The sequence below is a fragment of the Clupea harengus genome, unplaced genomic scaffold (genome assembly GCF_900700415.2).
Source record: "Clupea harengus unplaced genomic scaffold, Ch_v2.0.2, whole genome shotgun sequence".
NCBI classification, from domain to species: domain Eukaryota; kingdom Metazoa; phylum Chordata; class Actinopteri; order Clupeiformes; family Clupeidae; genus Clupea; species Clupea harengus.
Genome location: NW_024879585.1, coordinates 170,001 through 180,000, shown reverse-complemented (window position 1 = coordinate 180,000; position 10,000 = coordinate 170,001). Strand labels below are relative to the sequence as shown.

Sequence of the window (10,000 nt, the reverse complement as noted above, 5' to 3'; positions counted from 1 at the left end):
TCTCAGTGGCCCCCAAGGCAACATGTCCAATGAGATAAGAGTGTGTGTGTGCATTGGCAGAGACTCATGCTGCACGTACTGTAGAACTACTACAAGTCTCCACTGCTTGACTTGATGACACATGATATGATAGGAGGTCTAGTATCTGTTTATGTGAGACATGGTATTTTACACACACACACACACACACACACACACACATATGGTATTTTGGGGACACCTTCATTTATAAAAATGTGTCTTCACCCAACCTGCAGTTCTAACCAGCCCAAGGTCTTCCCTTAGTTGACCAAGTAGGGGGCCATATGTAGCTTATTAGAACTACTACGAGTCTCCACTGCTTGGCTGCATGACTGCAGGGGATAAGAGAGTACAGAGACAGAGACAGAGACAGAGACAGAGACAGAGACAGAGACAGAGACTGAGACTGAGACTGAGACTGAGACTGAGACTGAGACTGAGACTGAGACTTAGACAGAGACAGAGACAGAGACAGAGACAGAGAGGCAGAGAGACAGAGAGACAAAGACTGAGACAGAGAGACAGAGACTGAGAGACTGATACAGAGACAGAGACAGAGAGACAGAGAGACAGAGACAGAGAGACAGAGAGACAGAGAGACAAAGACTGAGACAGAGACAGAGACAGAGACAGAGACAGAGAGACAGAGAGACTGAGACAATCTCGTCCTGCACTGCAGACTCTGCATCTACTTTTGGCACATGGTTGCATTGGAAAGTTTTCCCGGCCCTGTTTTAGGTTTTAAGTGTTCTTAAGGGTACTTTTAAAGTCTGTGTGGTGACTGTAAAACTAGAGCCAAAGGCAGTTAGGAGAGCTCTTTGGGGATGTGTCCCCGTCTTCACAAGAGGAAAACACACCATGCAGACAAAGGCTGTGAAGCATATGGCATTTTACACACACACACACATACACACACACACACACACACACACACACAGACACTCACACACACACACACACACACACCCTCACACACAGAGACACTCTCTCACACACACACACACACACGCACACACACTGTACATACTCAGTGAGGTGAGGTCTAGTATATGTATATGTGAGAAATATGCTATTTTACACAAACACTGTACATAAACACTAGGGGGAGCTCTAGTATCTGTTTATGTGAATACTCTGTACACTGACGTTCTACTAACAGCTGGGACCACGACTACAGCCAATCACAACGGTGTTATGAGGTCACAATCAAGTTCTCAGCACAACATTCTCTGATTGGTTGTTCAAATAAGGTACTCCGCAAACAAAATGTGATTCAAAGAACATTTTATGGACCATTAGTAACATAGCAATTACAGCATTACAGATTCAATTTGTTTGTGCCTTCCAATGGATTTTTACAATGTAGTTAGTAGTACACCATCTTAGAGTTGTGCAATGCAGCAACCATGTTCTTTAACTGAAAAAAAGCATCCAACTAAAATCTCCAAGTCTTTTCTGTTCAATCAGAGAACACCAATCATTATCCACATCCAGTCAGGGATCACCAAATCATCATCCATTTCCAGTCAGCGATCACCAATCATCATCCACCAAATGCATCCATTTTGAAGTGAACCTTCTGTCCCCTGAACCAGGAGCAATCCTCTCTGGGCTACGAGCAACCTCCCCTGAATCACATTTGGCAGAAGGTTCTAGAAAAAAAGCCGGAAAGCTGGCCAGGTGTTCAGGAAGGAAGATGTCTGGCTGCGCCTGGGAAGTGTTTGAATCCACCATGACAGGACCTGAAAGGAGGAACAGGCACCACAACACACGCAATGGACATTGTGGTCGCTATAATGCAGGCCATCCAATACGAGATAAATACATTGATATAATATAATATACATGAATTTAACTCATTTACCAGACCAAAGCGACTTACAGAACAGTACAGATGTACAGTTTAATTGGCGTGTGTGTTCCCTGGGTATTGACCCCCCTTGTGTTGGTAGAGCGTTGCTCTGCCTGTTTCTATACCAGTGAGCCACAAGGACATGTACCAATAAGCACCGACGGTACACATACAGTATATATAAGTACCGATAAGTCTATATAATTATTACTATATAACGGTCTAGATAATGATTTTTAAATACTGTAGTAATGACTGACCTCATAAAGCGATGCAAGGTTATAGTATAAGTACTTACAGCTTGAGGTAATAATGGCACTGATGACATCATTGCCCTATGCTGATGTCAAATGCTATTTATTCACCAAATGCTGTATGTGTGCAGTTATGTCTATTTCCTAAATAGTTGTATAGACTTATGTCAGTCGCTATAATGCATTATGAATGCTTTCTAAACACACAGTCTTTTAAATTGATTAAGAGTGGAATTATAATTCACCCGCGTAAAAAAAACGCATACGTGAACACGCTCAAATGACTTCTCCACTTACTCTCGACTTAAATCTAAATCCGCGCCGTAAACAAACTGTTTATTATCTACTCACTGTTTGCAACCATCTTCTTCATTCGGTCCCACACCCTGTAGCTCAGGTTGTCCACATACTTGGACACGTCCAGGAGCAGCCAGAACCCTGGCTGAGGATGCAGAAAGGCATCTTGGACTCTTGGGGAGGGAGGGAGGGAGGGAGGGAGGGAGGGAGGGGTAAAGAGACACTTATACTCTTTATACATTCTTTAGCTGACCTGATATATACTGTATTTATACATATACATTGCCGTTCAAAAGTCACTTGGAAATGTCCCTGTGATGTATGAAAACATACCGTATATGAAATGAGATTGAATAGGAAATATAGTCACTGACAAGGTTAGAAATAATGATCAAACTTTGCTTTCGTCACAGAATACACCATTTGCATTTCATACAAAAACAGGGACGTTTCTCAGTGACCTCAAACTTTTGAATGGCTTTTGAGTGTGGTAGGGTAGGAAACTGTACCTTTCTTTTGTTTCTGAAAATGTCTGCAGAAGGACAAAAAGCAAAAAAATGACGGTCATTTCTGTTTTTGATTTCCAATACATCATGTTAAAGAATGACGGAGGCAACTTCATGGAAAAAAAAAAAAAGGAAAAAAATTGTATTAATATTTCTCACACCATCCGACATGCCCACCTGTATGAAGGACACCTCATCCGTCTCCATCAACTCCTGGATGGGTCTCATCCTTTCAGAGAGGGATGACATCACCCTCTCTATAGCCTCAATTTTCTCCTCCAGGTCGGCGGTTTTATCCCTCTCCTCCTTCCTCAGGGCGGCTATCCGCACCTCCTCTTCTCCCCTCAGGAACCGGTGCAGCTTCTCAAACTCCTCCTTTATCTGCGTCTCCGCCTGATCAGCCTGGGCCTGCATCAGGCAACACAACACACGCAATGGACATTGTAGTCGCTATAATACATTATAAATGCTTTCTAAACATTTACGAATGTGTTTATAATGCTTTATGAGTACTGAGTTTAAGTAATATGTAACAGATTTTTTGAGTGAATCATAACATTTTAATTTAGATATTTAGATATTTTTGCGTCATTTACTATGAGCTCCTTTCTTCCGCATGTAGATAAATATGTATAATCTTCATATAATCTTTAGCTGAGGTGATATTTAAATATATACTTATACATGCTGTATACACTAGCGTTCAAAAGGGCCTAAACTCACCTTGACGTGTGTCATCACTCCTTCAAGCAAAGTTTTATTTGTCTTCACGTCGTCCTCCAGGGATTTTATTAGACATTTCAGCTCATCCTACGGAGACAATGATCATTTACTCACATCTGAACTTCTTACTCAGAGAAGACTCGAAAATGAGTTTAAAGAAGATTGCCCACATCAGACAATTTACTACTTGTTTAGAAAAGCCCCTTGGGAAGTCAACAACAACAAAACAAAAAAAACAGGATTACAGATACAGATTAGACATCTGCTACAATCACCAATCAAACAGTGATGCATCTCGTTTACAAACAATCAAGACCTCTGTGTCCTCTGTGTCCTACTCTGTGTCCTACTCCACTCTGTGTCCTCTGTGTCCTACTCCACTCTGTGTCCTACTCCACTCTGTGTCCTCTGTGTCCTACTCCACTCTGTGTCCTACTCCACTCTGTGTCCTACTCCACTCTGTGTCCTCTGTGTCCTACTCCACTGTGTCCTCTGTGTCCTACTCCACTCTGTGTCCTCTGTGTCCTACTCCACTCTGTGTCCTACTCCACTCTGTGTCCTACTCCACTCTGTGTCCTCTGTGTCCTACTCCACTCTGTGTCCTACTCCACTCTGTGTCCTCTGTGTCCTACTCCACTCTGTGTCCTACTCCACTCTGTGTCCTCTGTGTGTCCTACTCCACTCTGTGTCCTCTGTGTCCTACTCCACTCTGTGTCCTCTGTGTCCTACTCCACTCTGTGTCCTACTCCACTCTGTGTGTCCTACTCCACTCTGTGTCCTCTGTGTCCTACTCCACTCTGTGTCTCCTACTCCACTCTGTGTCCTCTGTGTCCTACTCCACTCTGTGTCCTCTGTGTCCTACTCCACTCTGTGTGTCCTCTGTGTCCTACTCCACTCTGTGTCCTCTGTGTCCTACTCCACTCTGTGTCCTACTCCACTCTGTGTCCTCTGTGTCCTACTCCACTCTGTGTCCTCTGTGTCCTACTCCACTCTGTGTCCTACTCCACTCTGTGTCCTCTGTGTCCTACTCCACTCTGTGTCCTACTCCACTCTGTGTCCTCTGTGTCCTACTCCACTCTGTGTCCTCTGTGTCCTACTCCACTCTGTGTCCTACTCCACTCTGTGTCCTCTGTGTCCTACTCCACTCTGTGTCCTCTGTGTCCTACTCCACTCTGTCTCCTACTCCACTCTGTGTGTCCTACTGCACTCTGTGTCCTCTGTGTCCTACTCCACTCTGTGTCCTCTGTGTCATACTCCACTCTGTGTCCTCTGTGTCCTACTCCACTCTGTGTCCTACTCCACTCTGTGTCCTCTGTCTCCTACTCCACTCTGTGTCCTCTGTGTCCTACTCCACTCTGTGTCCTCTGTGTCCTACTCCACTCTGTCTCCTACTCCACTCTGTGTGTCCTACTGCACTCTGTGTCCTCTGTGTCCTACTCCACTCTGTGTCCTCTGTGTCCTACTCCACTCTGTGTCCTCTGTGTCCTACTCCACTCTGTGTGTCCTCTGTGTCCTACTCCACTCTGTGTCCTCTGTGTCCTACTCCACTCTGTGTCCTACTCCACTCTGTGTCCTCTGTGTCCTACTCCACTCTGTGTCCTACTCCACTCTGTCTCCTACTCCACTCTGTGTCCTCTGTGTCCTACTCCACTCTGTGTCCTCTGTGTCCTACTCCACTCTGTGTCCTACTCCACTATGTGTCCTCTGTGTCCTACTCCACTCTGTGTCCTCTGTGTCCTACTCCACTCTGTGTCTCCTACTCCACTCTGTGTCCTCTGTGTCTCCTACTCCACTCTGTGTCCTCTGTGTCCTCTGTGTCCTACTCCACTCTGTGACCTCTGTGTCTCCTACTCCACTCTGTGTCCTACTCCACTCTGTGTCCTCTGTGTCCTACTCCACTCTGTGTCCTCTGTGTCCTACTCCACTCAGTGTCCTCTGTGTCCTACTCCACTCTGTGTCCTCTGTGTCCTACTCCACTCTGTGTCCTCTGTGTCCTCTGTGTCCTACTCCACTCTGTGTCCTCTGTGTCCTACTCCACTCTGTGTCCTACTCCACTCTGTGTCCTCTGTGTCCTACTCCACTCTGTGTCCTCTGTGTCCTACTCCACTCTGTGTCCTACTCCACTCTGTGACCTCTGTGTCTCCTACTCCACTCTGTGTCCTCTGTGTCCTACTCCACTCTGTGTCCTACTCCACTCTGTGTCCTCTGTGTCCTACTCCACTCTGTGTCCTACTCCACTCTGTGTCCTCTGTGTCCTACTCCACTCTGTGTCTCCTACTCCACTCTCTGTGTCCTACTCCACTCTGTGTCCTCTGTGTCCTACTCCACTCTGTGTCCTACTCCACTCTGTGTCTCCTACTCAGTGTATTCAGTGTCCTACTCCTCTCGAGACCTCTGTGTCCTTTTCCACTCTGTGTCTCCTACTCCACTGTGTGTCCTACTCTACTCATTTCCTATTCGGGAAAGCAGTCTCACCCTGCGCTCACTCGCGGCTCTCCTGGCCGAGTACACATTGTGCGTCTTGTGCCGCTGCATCACACATTCCACACAGCCCAGCTGATCCTCATCCTGGCAGTAGAACTGGAGCTTCTCCTCGTGCTCGGGGCACAGGGCCTGGAGCGTCACAGCAAGAGACACAAACACATGATAGGTATACACATGATAGGTATACAGATTTGTGCTAGCTATACAGATAGGTATACAGAAGATAGGTATACAGAAGATAGGTATACACATGATAGGTATACACATGATAGGTATACACATGACTAGCTATACAGAGAGGTATACACATGATAGGTATACAGAAGATAGGTATACACATGATAGTTATACACATGATAGGTATACACATGAGAGGTATACACATGAGAGGTATACACATGAGAGGTATACAGATTTGTGCTAGCTATACAGATAGGTATACAGAAGATAGGTATACAGAAGATAGGTATACAGAAGATAGGTATACACATGATAGGTATACACATGAGAGGTATACACATGAGAGGTATACACATGAGAGGTATACACATGAGAGGTATACACATGAGAGGTATACAGATTTGTGCTAGCTATACAGAGAGGTATACAGTACATACAGTTGTCTGAGGCTTACAAAGAAGAATCAGAAAGTGCTAGGTGTGCAGATCTATGCTAGATGTGGAAAGTAGGGCTGAACGATTAATTGCATTTGCGATTTAATCGCGATATGATAGAACGTGAATTTCTAACCGCAACGTTCGCGATTAAAAACGTGGTCTAAAAAAAGATGGTACATTTTGCACACAGTGTTTAAAAAGTGCATGCCTTGTGTTTATTCTTACAATGACTTTGTTTAAATTACTTAAATGCACAGTGGCAACGCCAGCGATTTGTTGTTCTTGATTCTGTAATGAGCCGTTAAATAAAACATTTAAATGTGGGAAATAATATTTTACCCTAAATGTATCTAATATTGTGTTGGTCATATTGAAATCATTCATTACGATTTGTTGGGAAAAAAATTTGAATAAAATAAAAAAAATCGCATATTAAATCGCAATCGCAATATTTGGGGGAAAAAAATCGCAATTAGATTATTTTCCCAAATCGTTCAGCCCTAGTGGAAAGTACAAAATATAAAACGTGATGAAAGCTAAAGGCACTACGATTGGCAATGTTTTAGAATTCAACACCAGGAAGAGACTCAATGGAAATGTACTATATATACGCTATTCGCCCCCTATAAAACCTACTGAATGGGTCTCTGCTGTGTCAACCGAGGACTCCACCGCCATAGCCCCAGAGCTCTTCTCCTTCAGGAAGGACTCACAGACGTTCCTCAGGGCCCGGTTCGGGGTGGGGTTGTTGGTGGAGGACTTCTGTCTGCAGATGAGGCACTCCTGTCGGACGCACTGCCTCCAGCTCTTCTCGAGGCAGGGCCTGCAGAAGCTGTGGCTGCAGGGAAGGACCACGGGGTCGGTGTAGATGTCACAGCACACGGGGCAGGACAGGTCTTCCTCCAGAGGCGAAACGACAGCCACTGCTGCTGCTGCTGCTGCTGCTGGTGGAGACAGGAACTAAAAGCGGAGAGGGAGAGAGGAACTTCCAGCACTGTATTCAATTATGCAACACAAAAAGGGACAATGTAATAATACTGTAGACACATTAATATAATAATAACCACAGCTGCTGCTGCTGACAGGAACTAAAGGAGGAGAGGGAGAGAGGAACTTCCAGCACTGTATTCAATTATGCAACACAAAAAGGGACAATGTGATAATACTGTAGACACAATAATATAATAATAACCACAGCTGCTGCTGCTGACAGGAACTAAAAGAGGAGAGGGAGAGAGGAACTTCCAGCACGGTATTCAATTATGCAACGAAAAACAATGCAACGAAACATTTGATAAAAGCCACATTAATATAATAGCCACAGCTGCTGGTGACAAGAACTAAGAGATAAGAAGGAAATAATCACTTTCAGCACTAGGAAGGTAGTCAATCATGAAACATAAATAGGGAAAAATATGATAATACTGTAGACACATTAATATAACAGCCACAGCTGCTGCTGGAGGGAAGCTCTGAGAGAGGTGGGGACGTCTCATTATCTACGACTGTATTCCAGTGTTGAACAGAAAAAGATGGAAAACGTGCCATAATAGATATCTGCGCAAGATTTGCCAAGTAGAAACAGAAAGCGCAAAAAGAGCCAAGGGCACTACCATAGATTTCAGCACCACCAAATTACTTGATTATATGGGATTATACACCTAAATTCATTCATAAAGTGGATGGTTATTGTCATCACTGCAAATTTCAGTTTGTTGCTCATCCAGCGAGTCAAATAGTCAAATGTGATTATTCAAGTGCATTTTGATAAGCTCATCAACAGGCAATTGGGAATCATCAGACTCTTAAACTGATTCAGCTTGTCTGTGGGTATTACCTTCTTCTGAGTTAAGGCAGAGCCTTTCTTCACTGTGGAACACAAACACAAACACAAACACAAACACAATCTTCAGCTAATGCAGGCTTTGAGGGCAGTGGATGCTGTTGTGATGCGTGTTGGTGTAGCGTTGCTGGGCAACAGTGATGAGAGACACGGAAAACACATACAAGGCTACACCTATAAAATCTAACCAGAAACACACACACACACACACACACACACACACACACACACACTAGGGATGGGCATAATTAATCGACGATCGATTAATTGATCATTAAGAATTTCCTCGATGAAATTATTTTTTCATCGATTAAAACTAATGCATGTTCTGTTGCGTAGTGTGCGTGTAATTTATTTATTTTAGGGCTGTCAAAGTTAACGCGTTATTCTATGAGATTATTGTGGCGGAGATTAATGCAATAAAATATTTGAACGCAGTTAACGCAACTTTGTTTACTTCCGGTGCGCGTTGACCCGTGGCACGAAACCGCCCCTTGTCTGCAGTCAGTTAGATAGAAGAGACCGAGACGGTAGTTGAAGATGGAGAGAGCTGAGGGATTGTTGGGCGGAAAGTTTCTGTTTAAGAGGCAAAATGACAGAACAATCGACAAAACTAAAGTTGTATGTAGCATTTGTCAAGCTGAATGTAGCTATCACAGAAGCAGCTCGTGTTTAAGTTATCACCTTAATGCAAAGCACCCGACAGAAAGCAGTCCCAGGTTAGATGGTCGCCAACCCACACTCCACGACTTCTCTAGGAAATTAACTAGACCAGTCCGTGAAAAGGTTACCAACGCTGTAGCAGTTTAGGTTGCGGGTGACTGTCGGCCCATCAACATAGTTGAAGACGGTGGGCTGACTGAGGTGATTCGAATTGCTTCAGGGGACAATTCTTACGATTTACCGTCGAGGGGCACCATTGTGTCTCGCATACATTCCTTGGCTGATGGCGAGAGAGCACGAACAAAATACAATTAAACAACAGTGTCTAAAATAATGAATGAAGTGATTACTCGTTAATTTATAAGATTTAGTCTTTAGAAGAAAACAAACTTTTAATCACGATGAATCTAGATGAATGAATTTCAAAATGTGAGATTAATTAGTTAGAGAGAAAAAAAAACGAAGGTCAGTTGTGTTTATGAGCACCGGCTTCTAGCTGTCGGCTCCGCTGCTTAAGAGTACAGCAGCGCATATTTTCAAGTGTAACCATTGAACGGATAACGTTTAACTGCCACAAGAGTTGTCCATCTTGTAAGTTTAACTGCCACAAGAGTTGTTCATCTTGTAATAAATATCTCAATGAGGAAACACGCTGTGTTTTTTCTATTTTCACTGCATTTTAATATAGCCTATAAATAGTGAATTTTAATATAAAAATATTAATGATTAATCGAAAATCG

General features: G+C 43.8%; 1 protein-coding gene across 2 annotated transcripts in view; it reads right to left on the bottom strand.

The window, feature by feature from the left end:
• Positions 1–1,288: 1,288 nt before the first annotated feature.
• Positions 1,289–10,000, bottom strand: part of LOC122129052 — a 120,399-nt gene continuing 111,687 nt past the window's right edge. Inside the window, exons 8-15 of one of the 2 annotated variants that reach the window (XM_042704074.1) lie at positions 8,592–8,623; positions 7,391–7,714; positions 6,129–6,266; positions 3,654–3,740; positions 3,108–3,338; positions 2,934–2,956; positions 2,479–2,597; positions 1,289–1,763 (exon numbers count right to left, since the gene is read on the bottom strand). In XM_042704074.1, the coding sequence (XP_042560008.1) occupies positions 1,555–1,763; positions 2,479–2,597; positions 2,934–2,956; positions 3,108–3,338; positions 3,654–3,740; positions 6,129–6,266; positions 7,391–7,714; positions 8,592–8,623 (1,163 nt within the window). In that variant the 3' untranslated portion in view covers positions 1,289–1,554. The remainder of the gene's footprint in view (positions 1,764–2,478; positions 2,598–2,933; positions 2,957–3,107; positions 3,339–3,653; positions 3,741–6,128; positions 6,267–7,390; positions 7,715–8,591; positions 8,624–10,000) is intronic. The other variant, XM_042704073.1, reaches the window with a different exon arrangement.